This window comes from Mytilinidion resinicola (genome assembly GCF_010093595.1).
Source record: "Mytilinidion resinicola strain CBS 304.34 unplaced genomic scaffold BDZ99scaffold_25, whole genome shotgun sequence".
NCBI lineage: Eukaryota > Fungi > Ascomycota > Dothideomycetes > Mytilinidiales > Mytilinidiaceae > Mytilinidion > Mytilinidion resinicola.
The window spans coordinates 1-18,783 of NW_022985461.1; the positions used below are offsets into that span (position 1 = coordinate 1).

An 18,783-nucleotide genomic window follows, 5' to 3' on the forward strand; every position below is an offset into this window, starting at 1 on the left:
AAGCATAGAGCCATGCGAGCGCTCGTCGAGCTCGAGACGCTCGAGGACTATGAGCCCGTAGAGCCATATGAGCAAGAGGTTTTCTTAGGACGGAGCTTTCATATAAGAGGACGCTCCTTTGCATAGATAGGAACCTTGTGTTCAACTTAAGACTTCAATACTACCTATTGGAAGTAACAACCCCGTCTTAGAACCTTGATTGATTATTGCCTCACCTTTTGAAGACTATTGCACCCCGACGACGACTTGCCTATACCCTGCCTTAGTGTGAGACACTTGGAAGGTATAGAAGAGACGACCCGTTACAGGCAGGAGGCCGGCTAGCGGTAGTAGGCCGGTGCAGATTGCTGGAGTTATAGCAATCTGCGGTAGAATTTCGGTAGGTAGAGTATTGCAGTCGATACTATAATAATACCAGGAGGTGCATCTATATATAATAGCAGGCCTAATAACCGCCGAGTATATTATATATACCTTCCGGAAGCTTATACCCTAGGTTAATACTATAAGCCTTATAAAGGCCCCTATTTAGGCTATAGCTTTATTTTTTATAGTATTAATATACGGGCCCTATTTAAGTTTAGAATCTACCTAAACCCCTAGTATTTTTAGGTTTATTATAGGGCCTTTAGTAAAGCCCTATATATTAACTATAGCTTTTATATTAATAGACTTATAGGCTTTTATAAAGTATATTAGGTGGTATTTATCTAGCGCAAAAACTACTCTATACTTTCTTACCTACTTTATACACCGGTTATACGCCCGTTTAATAGCCCTATAGTTTTTTTCTATACTTTTACTATATATAAGGATATTTATATTATTAATAAACCTATAGGCCGTTATATTACCGCGCTATAGTATTAGTAGAAGCGTGCTAGTAAAAAAAAGGAAAAGTATTAGTAATAGGGAGGAGCCCTGCAGTATTCCTATAGTAACTATAATAGGTTCTGCTATAAAGTTTCTAATAGTAAGCTTTATAGTGCAGTTCTATAGAAAGGACTTTATAAACCTAACTATCTACTCTAGTACTTATTAAATCTATAGGTTATATATTATACGTTTATATAATATATAGTTAAACGCCCCTAATATATCTAGGCTAAAAAGTAACGCTATAAGCTATAGGTTTCCTTTTTATATAGCGTGGATTTATTTAGTATAAAAGCTATATAACTAGGTAATTATAAGTAGGCTACTATAATTAAGGCTATTAACGCTTATAGGTAGGTAATCCTGCTGTTTATTATTTTTATAGGTAAGTACTACCTTTTTATATAGTATAAAGGCAGTAATATACTACTAGACTAGGCTATAGCAGTAAATAATAATAGCTAGATAATAAATAAGCTTAGTATTATATAGCTGCAATATTTTAATATATATATAAAGAACCGCACTATAGGTATATATTACCTACTTATTTTAGATAGCTATAAAAGCTATAACTTACTTAAATTTAAAAAGCTTTATAAGGAGAATAATATTATTATACTATATATACTGCTGTATACTTTATATCTATTATAGCCGCTTAATATAGGCTGTTTTATACTGTTAAAAAAAGCGTATAATTGCTAAATTAAGGATTTAGTATATAACTATATTAACTATATTATAAAGCTTAAGTTCCTACTAGCTTTTAAAGCAGTATTTAATAACTTATTTATAAAAAGTAATATCTGCGTAAGCTTTTAAGGCGCCGGCTTTATACTACTTAATCTAGAGGTAGTACTTTTAAAGCTTAATATTATACTTTATACGCTATTACCTACTGCTATAAAAGCTTAATAGGAATTAAAAATACTAAGTAATACTTTTAAGCTAGGCTTTTAATTAGTATTAATTTATAAGGCTAGTGCTATATATATAACCTTTTTTTACTATTTATATAATACCTTTTTACTATTTGTATAACCTTACCCCCCCCCTGTAACCCTTTTACCGCGTTCTAATTAGCTTAGAGTAATGCGCCGGAGCTTCGGGCATTTACCTATATATTATATAAGGCTATACGCAAGGCCGTATATAAGCCCGTATATAAGGCTATATAAAATAGAAAAATAAGCCGTAAAATAGAGAGGCTATATAGCTTTTCTATTTTATATAGCCTTATATACGGCCTTATATACGGCCTTATATATAGCCTTACGTAATATATAGGTAAATACCTAGAGCTCCGGCGTATTGCTTTAAGCTAATTAGAACGCGGTGAAGGGGTTGTAGAGGGGGAAGGGTTATACGAATAGTAAAAAGGCATCGTATAAATAGCAAAAAAAGGTTGTATATATAGCACTGGCTATTTATAATCGCATTTAAATATATTAAAATAGCTTTTTTACTATAATTTTTAAGTTGCTTAATTTACTTATTAAAGGCGCTAAAGTATAGATATATAGGGCTATATTATTGCGTAATTAGGTTATAAGCCTTTAAAAGGTAAATAAGGCCGCTATAAAGCGTAGAGAGCGCAAAAAAAAGCGAATTTAAAGGTAAAAAGTTTTAATAAAGGTATAGGGCTCTAAAATAATTGCTTAAAAGAAAGCTAATAAATAAATTAAGGGTAAAATACGTTAAAATAGAAGGCGCCCGGGTGGAAGTATATAGCAGTAAGCGCGCTGTAGGCGCTGCGGTAAGATAGGATATAACGCTTATATATATTAAAAAGATAAGGAAATTATTATAAATTAGACTATAAGTTATATTAAGTTAATATCTATTAGCGTTATAGAGTAATTTATATTTTATATCGCGTTTTAGTAATAGAGTAGCCTATTTACTTAGGTAGCCCGCTTGCTTATAGAGTATATTATACTTATTATTATTATTATTATTATTAGGTTCTATTAAGCCGATTTAGCTCCTATTAGGGTTTATACGGCAGTACTATCTAGGTTTTATTTATAAGGGGAAACCGTTCGCTCTATAGTAGTTAGGTAAAAACCTTATTTTCTATAGTATATAACGCCTTACGTTCCTTTTATTTCTGCGCGGCTATAAAGGACGCGTGGCAGCTCTATAAGTATTACTATAGAGTAAGCTATTTTAATATATTTTCTAGAATCGATTCGGTGTTTATAGGCCCTAGGTTCTAGGGTTATATAGTATCTAGAAGGTTAGTAAGGTCTAGGGTCCGTATTAGGGCGCGTGTGCCCTTACTATACGCGCGTGCCCTTTTTCTTAAAAGCTAAGGTATTAAATTAAAGGATAATAGGAAATTAGGGGGGTTGCCCTATTACGGGCGTGCCTATAGTTATATAATATGCGTGCGTGTATATAGTTCTATTCTTAGGGTATAGTTATATAAGTTAGCTAGCTATATAGCTAGCTTTTCCGTTACTATCTTTTTAGCTATAGAAAAGTAGGGTAAAAGGTCTATTTAGTGCAGGAACTATTATAAAACGGCTTTATTTCCTTTATAGTTTTTATATAGCTATATATATATTTTTATTCTAGCTTTAAAAAATATATTACCTCTGCTATTGCGGTGTTATTTATAGTATATTACTACGTGCTTTAGAAACTATAGTATATACCTATAGAAGTACGTAGGCGAAGGGTAATTAGGCACTTTTATATAGTGCAGGTATATATTAAGCCCTATATATTCCGTTTATAAAAGCGTAATAATTAAGTTTTCTACTTTTATAAGCTTATAATATTTAGTTACCTAATTTTTATTCTATTTTATATTAAGGGCCGGCGTAGAAGAGCCTTTTTATTTTTTTTATAGGCCTTCTATTTATTCCTCTACCTTTTCTTATATACTTCCTATATTATTTCTTATTTTAAAAGCTTATATAAGTTATCTAACTGCCTTTTATACCTTAGAGCTAGTACTATAGCCTTAACTATAAGCCTTTTTAGTATATTACGCCGGCTTAGCTTATATTTAGGCGTTTTCCTAGGCTTATAGTATTTTCTAATAGTGTTTCTAATAGTGCGGCACGTGGTTTTAATATACTTTCTAGCCTAGCCTGCGCGCGTGCAGTCCGCGTATACTACTATAAGTTCCTTTAGCTTAAGCCTTAAAAAAAGGTAAAAGGTTTTATATTTAAGCGTTTTAATATCTATTATTTTATACGCCCCTATAATAGTATAGAGGAAGTAGTTCTAGGCTATTTTAAGTTATTTAATTTTTACTTTACTAATTTATTCCTTTATACTTAGCGTTAGAAACTAGGTAGTATACCTATATATAAGAACCGGCCTAATAACTACTAAATATATATACTATACTTTTTAGAAGCTTATACCCTATATTAATACTATTAGCTATATAAGGGCTTCTATTTATACTATAGCCTTTTCCTTTATAATATATATATACGGGCCCTATTTAAGTTTAAAGTCCACCTAGACTTTAAGTATATAGAGCTCTATAATTAGGCCTTTTATAAAGCCTTAGATATTTACTATAGCCTTTATATTTACCGTATTTAAATAGCGCCTTATAAAGTATATAAGGTAATACTTATCCGGGGCAAATACTATACTATACTTCTTCGCCCACGCTATATACTATATATACGCACTTTTAATTACCCTGTAGTTCTTTTCTATACTTCTGCTAAATATAAGGATATTAGTGTTGTTTATAAACCTATAGGCTATTATATTACCTTTTTATAGTACTAGTAGAAGTATACTTATAAAAAATAAAAAAAGGATTAGTAAGAGTAAAAATCCTTATAGTATACCTGTATTAACCGGGATAGTTTTAGTAATATATTTTCTAATAGAAAGTTTTATAGTTTAGTTTTATAGGAACAATTTTATAAATTAAACTATTTATTCCGGTATATATTAGACCTATAGGTTATATATTATTCTTTTATAAAATACTTTATTAAAGGCCCCTAAAATATCTAGGCTAAAAAAAAAGGTAATAAAGTAAAAGTTACTCTTTTATATAGTTTATATTTATTCTATAAAAAGTTCTAGTGCTGTCTATATAGATTATTCGGGCCTTACGCCTATTTAGCTTAGTAGGAGCATGCCTTTCTCCTCTGCTATCTTAGATAGTTTTTATGCTATAATACGTTTAAGCAGCTTACCTACTATTTCTAGCAGTATAATTAGCCTATATAACTTTGCTATATTATAAAACGCTTTCTAAGGCTTATATAGTACTATAGTAATTAATTCTTTATACGGCTATAGGTAGTGCCCTATACGCACGCACCTGGTAAAGAACCTAGCTAGTATTAGTACTAGCTACGTTTCGCATTTCTTAAGGATTCTGTTAGTTATTTTTATAATACCCGGGGCCTTATCCGGGGCTATTCCTATTAGCGCGGAGAGGATATCTTCTACTATAACGTTTTATAAGGACTTATACAGCTCTAGGTATTAGTATTTTTTAATATTAGAGAGGTCTGCCTTTATAAAGGGTGGGAAGAACTATTCTATAAGTATTTAGGCCTTAGTTTTATTATCTATATAGAGCGTTGCGTTATTAGGCCGTAAAAAAAAGGGGAATTAAGGCGGTAGCTGTAGTTTCTTTCTAATAGTTCTACCCTATTTAGCTAGCTTTTATACGCCTTTTAGATCTAATATAATCTTATCTACTGCGCGGCGCTATACTTTTATACTCTTTTTATATATAGCCCTTTTCTTTCTATTATACTATACTTTATACAAAATCTAGTCCTCTACTATTCTTAATAAGCGCTAGGTTCTATAGGCCCGCCTTGTCTCCCGCACTTCCTTAGTATACTCTATTAACCACGCAGGTAATACTTATTTTAATAGCTTTGCAAGTGGTATAGTTTTGTCTATTATAGCTTATATATACTTATATAGGCGGTGTGCAAATATATTAAGATTTTCCTCCGTCTCCTGCGGGTTATTCCGAGTTTCTAGCTCGTCTAGCTATATTACTAGGTTTTCTTATACTTTTTTCTATACTATATCCTTCTATAGCCTATACTGCGGGGGTTCGGCTGCTTTTAGTAGTAAAACATCGAACTCTATATATATAGGCCGGTGATTAGAGTTGCAGTTCTATTCCTCTCGTACTGTAGAGGAAATTATTTATTCTGTTAGCCACCCTATTATAAACGTAAGGTTAATTATAGACTATAATATTCCTCTTACCTATATTTCTAGCCTTTTCTCCGTAGCTAGGTCTATGCCTGCTTCGCGCGTGATGCGGAGGAGCTCCTCTGCTTACTCCTCGATTTGTATAACTCGAACTCCTTCCTATAGCGGATGGTGTAGGTTTATGTCTCCGATAAGGATATATTCCGCTTCGGTATTATTTAGCAGTAGGGGTAGTTCCTGTATAATACTGTTAGGGTTCGGGTTATAGATATTATAAATATAGGTTATATTATACTTATAAGCAGATTATTATAATATACGCTACCTTATCTAATAATAGCAGCGCCTTAATTAACCTTTCTATAAACTAATACTATAACTTATTATATTCTAACTTTATAATTACCTACGCTAGTAAATAAATCTTATTATTTTAGTTGCGGCTAATAGCTATTAAAAGAACGCCCTTATATTTATTATATAAATAGGTTCTATTAAGGCTAATCTATAGTAAGGCGTGCTATAGAAACTACCTACTTTTTTAGGCGTAATAAAAACGCAGTTAAAGATATTATAGATAAGGTGTAGGTTAAAAGTTATACTAAAATTAACGGCCTTAAGCCGCCTTATATACTTAGGTATTTTAGTATAGTTTTCTACTGCTATTTACGCCTCTTTTCTAAGTATTTTCCTTTTTATATAGTAAGCGTACTAGGCCTATATAAGGCTACTAAAATATATTATAGCTACTGCTATAATATTTTTTATTACTATTATCTAGCTAATAGAAAGGAACTAGAATAGGTTAGTAATAAAATAGCTTATATAACTCTAGCTAGTATAGGCTAAAAGCGCTACGCTAATATAGTTATAGAGGTTGTTAACTTTTTATATAAAAACCTTACTATTAATAAAGGCGGCGTATAGCCTCTATTTATATAGCTTTTTAGCACGGCAGTATATAAGGGTTTTAATACGCGTTGGCAGGCCTAAAGCCGGATGCGAACCTTAATAAGTTAAAAATCTATTAGTAAGCAAGCTATATACTATAGGCAGAAGATATACTCCTACTAAGCCCGCTAAATAGGGGCTAGAAATAAGGGTAAAGCCTAAGTCGTATAATAGGGGTTTATCCCCTAATATAGCAAAGCTTAAGGCGTATATTATTACTAAGGTGGACGTAAAGGGCCTAGTGCTTATTATTAGTAATATTTATATATATTTATCGTATATTATTAAAAGTTTTAAACTTTTTACCTACTTTAGAAACGCTAATAAACTCTATAGTAATAAAATAATAAGAATAGGCTAAATAAGGGTAATATAGGTAGATCTAAAGCTTTAGGTTAATAGAATTTAATAGCTATAAGGCCTATAGAATAGCACGGTAATAGGACTTTATATAGTAAGCTTATAAAGTTTTCTAGTATTAAAAAAGGTTAAGTTTATATTACTAATATAATTTAGATAATTGCCTTATATAACTACTGCAAATTTTCGTCTATAGGCTATAATAAACCGGAATAAGCCTATTTAGCCTCTCTCTGCACCTACGCACTGTCCTCTACGACGTGGCAGCTTAGCATTATCCTTAATAACTTTAACACTATAAGCAACACCAAATTGGGCCTCCAGGGCACGCGGCAGCGCTCCGGAGGGCCTATATCTATTAAAGGAGTGCAGCAACTGACTCTTGGAGTGTCTCCTGCACGGGGCGATACATATTCATTGCATTAGGGCATATATTGAGGATGTTGGCGTTGAGAGCGGTGAGGGCACGTGATGCAACACCACAAACGGGCTGTATATATTTGTGCAATGCCAGGAAACGCCTCGGAGACGCCGTGCAGCGGAGCTGATGCTCAAACAGGCTTATTTAGGCCTCAATTGGCATCGGCTCGGCGATCGGGCGTCTCCGTGGCGTTTCCTGGCATTGTAGACCAAAATGCGCCAAGTTACTGGCATTCAAGACTATTGCCCGCAACCTGGAGACATCGTGGTCACCGATCAGCAAATGCCAACCCCGACACCGCTGGGCGAGGCTGGGCAACAGGCGCGTTTGTCCTGATCTGACATGGTTGCCGACTCCAATGGCTGTCTGGCTGGGTTGGCCCACAAGACGGCGTGGGGGGCAGCATTGCGTCAGGTATCGTGGCACCCAAGCATCGACATGTCGCCGAAATTCGCTATCCCAGGATGCCGGGCACAACCCCGGTCGGACGATTCTGCGCCTCCAAGCGCGGATCTCGATGCATTTCCACAACAATACGTACGCCCCATGGACTGCCATTGATTAGGCCGGGAGAAGATGCAGGTTGCTTTCTTTTACGCTGATCTCTGCGTTGCTGATTTTCCTCCTGCTCCCCGCGCGTTCTCGCTTCTTCTCCCTGCCGCAGGGGACGCAGCCACGCAGCTTACCCCATGGTAGCCCACCTGTCGCCTGCCCAGGCCAAACGCCATCATGCCCTGGTCTGTTGTCATAAAATCTCGCTTATCCCACGTTTACTTCGCTCAACAGCACGACGATGGGACGACTCCGCCATCGCGGGTTACATTCACCAATCTCAAAAGCAACCGTCTGACATGTCGTGCTTGCTCCTGGGCCTACACCCATGACTTCACCCCATGTCCCTCAACACCTTCGTCTTCCCATCTCACTACAACACATCTAACACGCGACCCTTTGAATACCGCGAATTCACGCGCCAGCGGCCTTGGCCGATTTCATGGAAGAGCAACAGGCTGAGCCTTTAGTGTGTCTAAGCTGCCAGAATGGCGAAGTTGAGCTTTTCTTCTGCAACGTGTGCGAGCTCACCCTGTGCGGAACATGCTGGGACCAGCAGCTTGTCCACCGCATCAATGCTTCCGCTCACGAGAAGACCAGGCCCGACCTGGAGCGACGCATTCAAAGGGTGTTCGCACACCCATCCAACGAGTCCGACTATGAACGGATGCACGAAGATGACGAGGGGAGCGCATGGTTTGGTGGGTCTGGCCGCTGTTTCAGTTTTGCGCCTCTAAACACTCTGCAGGCATTGGCTACTCGGAGCTCTCGGACGATATCATTTTGCGCGACTATGGGGAATACGCCCAGCTCATAAATCAAATCGGAATGGACTCGCGCCGTTGGGGCATCAGACAGCGACGACTCCGGAGCAAGAACAATTTGCCCATGCAAAGCCGTGTCGACCTGAGTTCATGCCACCCAGGACTAGTCTCGTTTGTCGGCGTGAGCGGCGCAGGGAAGAGCACGCTGATCAAGCTGTTGATCTTGACCACCACTCTCGAGGAGACTAAATTTCCTACGCCGATTCCTGGTGCTCCGGGAAAGCATATTCCAACGTCGGATGGTATCCATCTCTATGCTGACCCACAAACCGTGCTCTCCTCTCAGCCGATCCTATACGCTGATTGTGAGGGCTTGGACGGCGGTACCATCGATCCACAGGCGGCCAGGTACGACCGCAGAAGACTCTACGGCAATGACGCCGCGCCGCTCTCTCCAGGAACGACAGATGGATTTCCTTTTTGTGTTCAACGAAGACTGGCGTGGGCGCTTGATGATACCAGAAGGTCCAGATCGTTCGCCGTATCGCAGCTATACCCTCGGATTCTTTTTGCATTCTCTGACGTTGTCGTTTTTGTTCATCAAAATCCCAGGTTAGACCCCTCCCCCACCCGAGCCTAGAATCGAATATCACTCATAGGATTGCAGAACAATCGAAGACGTGCTGGAGAAGCTCATTTCCTGGGCTGCGAAAGCAGAGACGAGTAGCAATCAGCCTGTCCTCCCATATCTCATTTTGGTCTTGAATGGATGCGAGGAGGGCCTGGAACAATTTTACTGGGATGTCGATGCTGCCACAAACTCGCTCTTCGAGTCGCTCGCTGGCACTGTCGCCACGAATCCTGTTTTCAAGACATATGCGAAGAGTTGGAGAACCCGAGGAAAGCAGATCACGTCGCTGGAAGATCTTATTCTATGCTATTACAGCCGTCTACGAGTGAGTGGTCATGTGTTGGTTTCGAATACATGAAGCCTGCTAAACCCTTCCATCAGATGGTCCGAATTCCCGCCAATTCCCGTCCGACACTGATACACGATCAAGCATTGAAGTTACATGAAGAGATCCAACGGGGTGTCGCTCTAGTCCAAGAGAGGAAGTCAAGACTGCGTCTGCTTCTAAATGCTGTCGATTTCCAGACTTTCTTCCAACACGCTCTCGACCATTTCTGCACGACACTAGAAAAACCCTTCGATTTCGTCCGGGCATCGTTTTGGAACAGCCGCCTTTCCTCTGATTTTAGTGAAAGCATCCTTGCCATTGCGATCACAATGAGGGATGCTACCAAGACCCCCAATGCCGTGTCGATCTTTGGTAGGCTCAGCAACCTAATAGCTTCGTGCATTATGCTCGATGCGGTCCGGAACGACATCCGAGGTTTGTGCCACAAAGATCGCAAATAGCTCCTCGATTAACTGATTGTCCCCAGGCTCAGCAGATAGGCTCCTTCCGAAATACGCGGCCCGAATAGAGGATGCTCTCTCTGAATTTTGTGACCGACATTGGCCTTGCGAATACGTATATATCGACCCATGGGACACTGAGGACCTGGGCTCTGGCTGGGATAACAGTGTCATGTTCACAGTCGCCAGCAAAAACTTCAAGCGCCTGCACTGTGTCAACGTAAAAGTCGCCCACGGTGATCGCGGCCACCAGCTTGCCGACGGGACGTACTTCGCTGCCGGCGAGCACTTCTCTAGGTTCTCCGTCGAGAGTCACAAGACTGTCATCTTAGACAAGATCTACTTCGTTCTACACCACCTGCTCGATAGTCTCTCTAAATGCGGCCAGCCTGGCGAATCACAGCCGGCTACGGCTCACAGACTCCATCGTGACGAGGTCCTAAGGCCGTTCTACGAGTCGATTGAGCGTACGAATGCAGGCACAAGATTTCAAAGCACAAAATTCTGCCCGTCTTGTCTGTTCGAGCAAGTGTACCAAGTGTTGCCGTGTGGGCACGCGTTCTGTCGCCACTGCATACAAGCATATGGTTGGTGGCAGTCAAAAACCATCCTTGAAGTATCTCAGTGTCCCCTCACGGATCGTTGTCGGTTTCCCGACCGAGGATACACCACATACATAAAACCCGAAGACGCAGGACTCCGTATCCTCGCTCTTGACGAGCAAGTATTTGGCTATTGAATCTTTTGTTCTATGCTAATAATCTATAGCGGTGGAGTCAATAGCGTGGTCCAAGTGGAGACCCTTAAGATGCTTGAAATAGAATTTCAAGGAAGACTTCCTCTTCAATGCTTCTTCGACCTTGTAGTTGGCGAAGGGTGAGGATCCTGTAGTACCATTTCCCAGGCCCACGCTAACGAATCCAAGAACTGGAGGAGTTCTAGCTCTAGGTCTCGCGACTAAGGCTTGGACGGCACAGGACTGCGAAAAGCACCTTTTAGTTCTGCTCCACGAAATCTTAGCAAAAGCAAAGGCAGAGGGAAGGCGGTGGCCTGTCAAACTGCAAGTGCGCCCAAAACGACAGGAAACTTCCATGTACAGTGCAAAGAAGCTAGAGGAGTCCTTGAAGCACCTTTTCACCCCAACCCAGGCTATGGTTGACAACCCTTCCGACAGTACCACCCAACCATCAGATGCCGTTCGCGTGGCGATTCGATCTCGCACCATTGGAGAGCAAGCTGCTATCTTCTCCAACTACCTATCAAGAACAACGCATACCGATGTGAAGGCGTGGGAATGGTAGGTCTTGCTGAGTCCATTATGAAGCATTGACTAATTGCAGTCCAGCGCAAGAGCTACCATGGCCATCAGGCCGCTGTTCAAGCCGTTTGTCTGCAAGGAGCTTGGTCCTTTATCTCTGAATGTAAAGCGTGATTCTGAGGCTATCACTATCGCAGCCCAAGAACTCGACTCTGCATTCGGAGGTAGTGACCAGCAAATCATGGATGTCATTTTATCTCTTGGCTGCACAGATAGGCATGACAGAAACCCTTCGCTTGCTCTCTCGGAGTTCATGGAAGGCACAAATTGGCGTAGCCTACTTGAGAGAAACAAAACCAATTCATTAGGCGCCACACCCTTCCGCTTCGCAATCCGGTTGGACAAACCGCCTGCTTTCGATGACTTGTCAGCCATCAGCAAGTTGCGCGATGAGGCCATGTTCCAGATCGACTCGACAGAGGTTCGCAGCATGGCCGCGCGGCTCTTCGCTTGTCTCTTCTACGTTGAAACAGACAATACGGCGCACGCGATATCCCGGAGCAAATTCGTCGTTCAAGGTGAGTTCGTCGCTGAGCGGCAGGCTTGGCGTCACAGAAAGTGAGACTCATTCCAGATTGACGACACCTCTGGGGGTGCTTCGATGCGGTTCATGATGCCCCAAACCTCTGAAAACTTGGCCTTTCCCCAGAGAAATCTGGAGAGAGTAAATGATACGAGTTTGATCCGCCTGGGGTTTGGGGCTTCGTAAAGCTCGTTGAAGCACCCCTGACAGTGCTATCAACCTGGAGTCCCATCGTTTGTGATAGTGAGCCTGGGTGGTCATCGCTTCTCCTTTATTCATCCTCGACTTACGTGTGCTAACCAATCTTCTCTTTACCCCTGTAGCCCACCTCCTCTGCCGACTATCAGACGGTACAAACGAGATGCCCCAACTCGGCAAACTGCTGCACTTCTCCGGTGGAACATTCAGCGGTCTTCGCTTCATCTTCCGCGAGGAAGGATACGACGCGCAGGTCTTTGCCATCCCGCACGAATCCCTCGTCATCGATCTGATCCACTCGTCCCGATTCACCGCACCCAAATTCCCCGTGCAACTCTCGACCCGATCGGCCGTTGTGAACGGCACAATCTGCCTGCGCAACGGTGAGGAGTTCCCGCTTAGCGGGTTCCCGAAGCAGTTGCTGAGGGAGAAGCGTCCATCTAGCAGTCGGTGTAAGTCAACCAAAAACCATAACCGTACTCCAACATAAGTGCCGCAGCTAATATAGAGACTTACATGCAGTCACATCGGCTTCTGGCTCCGGCAGCAGCTCGACTCCGACTCCTGGACAGCTATCAATGGGGGTCTGGACTGCGCCAAGTCTTATTGACATACCGAGCCCTTCGGAGCTTTCGCTTTCGTCTCTCGAGCAGGCAATGGAGGAAGCATGGTACCTGAGGGATACAAATTCGTCTCAATCGCCGTCGATAAGGGGGACGTCGGTAGGGGGCACCTCGTCTCCTCTTAGTTTGAGTCGAGCCTAGGCTGGCTTGGCCATGTACCCCTAGAGCGTGCGGTTGCACTTGGTATTTCCCCGTGCTGAGTACTCGTCCCGGGTTCCTATCCACGGAGTTCGACGATTGCACAACTGTGTGAACGACGACGTGGAGTGTCAGAAGTTGGTGCTGCTTCGACGGGATTGTGACGGAGTTTGAATTTGCATTGAAGGAGTACTGGTTCCATTTCTTTCGTTCGCACTAGAGAGCGCATACACTGTGAGAGCAGAATCAAGGTATCTCTCTACTCTGTTTCTGGGCAATGGGAATGGCTCGTGTCGATCTAAAGCGAGGGAATCTGAGCATCTGAGCGGATTGACGGTCAGGAGCCACTTTTTGTGACCATAAGGCAGCAATCGAGCAAGCTATTAGTGCGAATAGGCCGAGACGCAAGAAAGCGGCAAATGAGACATGTTCAATTCCGCCTTCAGAACCTGTGGCGTTTTCCTTTGTGCTTACGAAGCGACGCTCATCCACGTACCCTGGCATCCTTGATGCTGAACAGTCAGCGAGCAAATTAGGTCAAACGCTAATACATTAATCATATAGGTGCGATGGTATCCCTGATTACCCATGCCAGGCTTTCCAACTTACCAACCACACAGCAGCTCACTCAACATTTGCAAAACCGACTGAGCTCGCTCAAATTGAAATTAATTAAGTGGTGCTTTAGCTAAATCGAAGATCCCGAGCACCGTTATTCCGAGCCGGCGTAAGCGGTATCTATATATATGTTTGTGCCGCCCCCACCAGCCACCCTGCAGGTCCGCTGACTAAAATTACCACTGCCTTCTTTAGGCAATTCTGCTCTGCACATCACTCCCTCTGGTAGTTATACCATATGTAGGCCTTTGTCTCGCGTCTCATCACTCGTCCAGTTGGAAGAAGGGAGGAATCGTGCGATCGGGAGGCATCTCGCGGTTACCGATCAGTAAACACCAACCGAAGAACCATAACATGTCGACTTCGAACATAACACAGCAGCATGGGTTGGGTTTTTCCGATACCGGGAAAAGAGATCCGCCTGCGGATGGCAGAAAATATGAGTTCTTTGTCACTACTGGCGAACCACAGCAGCCCGATGGGGCATCGAGGGCTATCATTCGCCGCGTTGTAATGCGCAACTTCTTCAATGACAAGAACACCAGCACTCAAGAAGAGACCCCTTTGTCTGCTCTTAACTCCTTCTCGACGGTTCAGGCGGGCAGTAACCTCAAAGGTCGATTTAGGCTCCCCAAGCCGGGCCAGACCGCATCCCCTGAAAAGCCAAGGAAGCCCCAGAAGCCCAAGGAAAGGAAGTCGACCAAACACGGGTTGGCCGCCCCAAATTTGAGTAATGAGACGAGACAAACGGATTCACAAGACGTTCTCAAGAAGCAAGGGTCGCTAACTGGTCGTGCACCAGCATGTGCAGCCATCGTCGCTCCAATCAGTAATCCCATTCGAGGCAGTCTAAATGCCCACCGCTATGGCCCCTTCAATGTATTGCCCATTGCGGGTAGCTACAAGATTCAGCTCTTATTTTCCATGTGTGAGTCTCTCGAAATCTTCTTTCCCGGGCACTGATTGATTACTCCCTTCCTCGAGCCGTGGCCGCGGGAGTCTAACAATTCACCCAGACAAGTCAAAGTTCAGGATCAATTCCATAGCAGTCAATGCACGGAATACTTGGTGGCCATTCATCTCGAGAGATGCTACCATGCTTCACTCAACGCTTGCTTCGGTTGCGTTATACAGTGATCTGACTACGGAGGGCATAACCTTCCGGATTGAAGCGCTTAGACATAAGCAAGAGGCAATCAAGGGCATCAATGCCAAGCTTAACTCGCACGAGGGGATCTCGGACGAGGTCGTCGGAGCTGTGGCGACCATAGCTAGCTTCGAGGTGTGTTCATACAGCCCTGTCCGCCGTCACTCCTTGAGGGTGTCGTCAGAATTCATCTGTTTGGATGAAAGCTCATGCAGTCAAGAACTTATACGGGGCCTACAATGCAGCCCAGCTGCACATTGATGCACTGAAGAGAATGGTTATGATGCGTGGGGGCATTAATGCATTCGCCCACAACGATGGATTGGTCAGGGGGCTCGTCTAGTAAGTGTGGCGTTCTCATACTTCCGTTCTCACCCAGTCGAGACTCTCCCAAGTCCGTCGCCTGCATCTATTCCATGTGCGAGCCTGCCACTACCGTAGTCGTGTGTCTGGCCCCTGCTCTCTTGGAGGCTTGGTAGCATGTGTGGCACTGTAGCGAGGGATTGCGGGGGCTCAGACGCGCTCATCCTCGAAAGCCATATGTGAGGTACCAAAGGCGCCTACAGAGTATATAGATACCTGGCGGAGCCCAGCCTCGTGCTGGCGGCCTGCCAGCCGCCTGCGTGAGGCATGCTAGTCACGTGCTCGCTTGGCGCTCGCCTTAGATAGCTGGGATCTCACAATCCTCCGGATTCTCCAAGAATTCGTCTCGTCCCTTAATTCATCTAGCTACAGCTATTTCTACATTAATTCCATTAGAAGCTCCCTGCTATAACCCCCCTTTTACAGCGTATAAACTTAACAACACCCCTATATTAGTTCTAGAGGTGTTAGAACAGGGCCAGCGCTGCTATACTAAGCTAATATTAGTAGAATACTAGAAAAAAGGTAGATACCTATACTACTGCAACCGCCTATATATACCTGAATTTAATAAGCTAAAAGCCGCTCTATTATTATTATTATTATTAAATTCTATTACGCTGGTGTAGCTCCTGTTAGGGTCTATATAGCTGTTCTATCTAGGCTAGTTTATAAGGAGAAACCGTTTGCTGCTATGCAGCGTTCGGATAAAAACCCCGTCTTCTGCGGTGTATAGCGCTAAGCGCTCTTCTCGTTGTTATATAGCTATTAGGGACACGTGGTAGATCTATTAAGTCCACCACGGAATAAGCCATCGTAATGCGTTTTCCTAAATCTGTCCGGGTTTTGCAGTCCAGGCATATTATATCTAGCTAGCTAAATATATAGCAAGTTGCAAATATAAAGCTACCTGCCTAGCTTCCTTGCCACAGTTTTCCACACGGAGTGCTTCCACGGTGTCCGGCCCAGATTAAACCATCTCCCGCCTGCATATACCTGATTTGCTCCTTAAGCCTATCTTACAGCTTGCCTCTGCCTCTTAATAGACTAACACACGTATTCGTTCTTTCGGGCTATATAGACAGTGTTACTAGCAAGGTGTTAATCCTCCTCCCTATATAATGGCCGCTAGTGAAACAGGAAGGCCGTAAAGAATATGCATACTTCCCGTTCTGCAGAGGTGCTGTATAGGCCTAGCCCGCGCAGCCGTGTAAAACGGGAAGTATGCACGCATACTTCCTACCACGTTCTTGCTATATAGAGGCACTATATAAGCCGGAGCTTATATAGCTGTGCACGAGAGGACTAAAATAGGAAGAATGCATGCATACTCTGTATACTTCCTATTCCACCAGCGCCTATTACGAGTCCACCAGGCATCTGTAAAGGCCTGGAGCTAACTGTCGCTGCTATTATATACCACGCCCCACGGCCGCCAGCCCGGGCACTGGCAGCCTTTTTGCGTTACCTGTAACGTTCTTATAATAACAGGCCAACCGTGTCTTGCAGACAAAAGGTTACTATAATAACTCGACGCCGCGCAGCTATTACCCCTTGTTGTCTACTAACCAAACCGCCACTGTCCTTGCTCTTACTTTCCTAGTTCTTCTAGTTCCGGTATTATCGGGTTGCAGATATAAGGGCTTCTAACGTGGCCGGTACAGAGGTGTCCTATTATTCTATTAGAATAAAGACCTATTGCTTTGCTAGCAGATACAGGCACTAGGTGTAGCCCTAGGTTAGTATCCTAGGTAATAGGATATCGGATGGTTATAGACGACAACCCTCTGTTTATTTTCCTATTATCTGTAGGTATTGAGTTTAGTAGTAGCAAGCCGCCAAAACCCGTGAAAACTCTGCTATTCTGGCGGCGTTGAGGACGACGTTTCCAAAAACGACCTCTAGCCACGACGCAACGCCGCTGCACCAGTAATAAACGTGATTCTCACTCTCGTACGGGCCTTGCGGTTCGAACGAGACGGAAAGGAACGCCCGTACGACAATACGGGTCGAATTACGATTTTAGTATTCCTTTTCAGCCGCTCTATTATAAAGCTACTATAAAAGCGCAATAGCGGGCTATTTTAGGAGGTCTAAGACCTATAGTCTAATAGTATGCAACTACTACTAGCCTAGAATACTATTATATATAGAATAGTAGGTTAGAAACTGCTATATCTATAAAAGAATAATACTATTATAAAAAGTATATAATAGCCGTGCTTAAACGTCTATTATTTAGCTAGCCTCTACCTACTAGCTTTATTTCTTAGCTTAATTACTTTATTTTTTAGCTGCGCTAGGTTTTTATATTAGCTATATAAGGTTTACTATCTAGCTAGTCTAGCCTTACTTTATATTTATATAGTATTACTTTTATATATTAATATAACTAATATTTTCTATATAAATTACTTTATACCCCTTTACTAGCTACTAGTTATAAGCCTAGTCTACTATTAAGCAATTTATATATAATTTTTAATTATCTATATACGCTTTTTTCTCCCTTTCTATATTATATATATACGTATTAATTAACGTTCCTATATATTATATAGCGCGGAATTACGTGTAATTTTTTTTAAAAATAGCAGTAAGTAATTACTTAATTACGCCGCCTCGGCTATTTACTCGAATTTCGCCGCTATAGAGTTATTATTAATTAAGCTACTTTTTACTACTAAGGTTATCCTTTTATTAGAACCTAAATAGAAGCTATAGATAAATTAGATTAAAACCTTTACTAAAAGCTATTATTATTATTAAATTCTATTACGCTAGTATAGCTCCTATTAAGGTTTATATAGCTATTCTATTTAGGCTAGTTTATAAAAAGAAACCGTTTGCTGCTATATAGCGTTTAGATAAAAACCCTATTCTCTGCGGTATATAGCGCTAAGCGCTCTTTTTATTATTATATAGCTATTAGGAATATATAGTAGATCTATTAAGTTTACTATAAAATAAGCTATTATAATACGTTTTCCTAAATTTATCCGGGTTTTATAGTTGTCCTCCTAGGTGCAGGTTAAGTTAATTCCGGAATAGTAAGCTAGTTTAAGATTAGCGTAAGGGTATATTATTATTATTAAATTCTATTACGCTGGTGTAGCTCCTATTAGGGTCTATATAGCTGTTCTATCTAGGCTAGTTTATAAGGAGAAACCGTTTGCTGCCATGCAGCGTTCGGATGAAAACCCCGTCCTCTGCGGCGTATAGCGCTGAGTGCTCTTCTCGTTGTTGTATAGCTATTAGGGACACGTGGTAGATCTATTAAGTCCACCACGGAATAAGCCATCGTAATGCGTTTTCCTAAATCTGTCCGGGTTTTGCAGT

General features: G+C 41.9%; 2 protein-coding genes across 2 annotated transcripts; both read left to right on the forward strand.

Annotated features, from left to right (window-relative positions):
- Positions 1 to 8,122: 8,122 nt before the first annotated feature.
- BDZ99DRAFT_546125 (uncharacterized protein) lies at positions 8,123 to 13,773 on the forward strand (the record flags this gene model as incomplete). Its single annotated transcript, XM_033726869.1, has 11 exons — positions 8,123 to 8,317; positions 8,445 to 8,517; positions 8,758 to 9,033; positions 9,081 to 9,708; positions 9,764 to 10,052; positions 10,109 to 10,490; positions 10,543 to 11,240; positions 11,383 to 11,813; positions 11,862 to 12,352; positions 12,681 to 13,007; positions 13,078 to 13,773. The coding sequence occupies 11 exons, from the start codon at positions 8,123 to 8,125 to the stop codon at positions 13,317 to 13,319; spliced, it is 4,032 nt and encodes a 1,343-aa protein (XP_033570643.1). The 3' UTR covers positions 13,320 to 13,773.
- A 1,193-nt stretch (positions 13,774 to 14,966) lies between these two features.
- On the forward strand, positions 14,967 to 15,581 carry BDZ99DRAFT_467814 (uncharacterized protein). Its single transcript, XM_033721105.1, has 2 exons — positions 14,967 to 15,216; positions 15,302 to 15,581. The coding sequence occupies exons 1-2, from the start codon at positions 15,031 to 15,033 to the stop codon at positions 15,422 to 15,424; spliced, it is 309 nt and encodes a 102-aa protein (XP_033570644.1). The 5' UTR covers positions 14,967 to 15,030; the 3' UTR covers positions 15,425 to 15,581.
- The last annotated feature ends 3,202 nt before the right edge of the window (positions 15,582 to 18,783 follow it).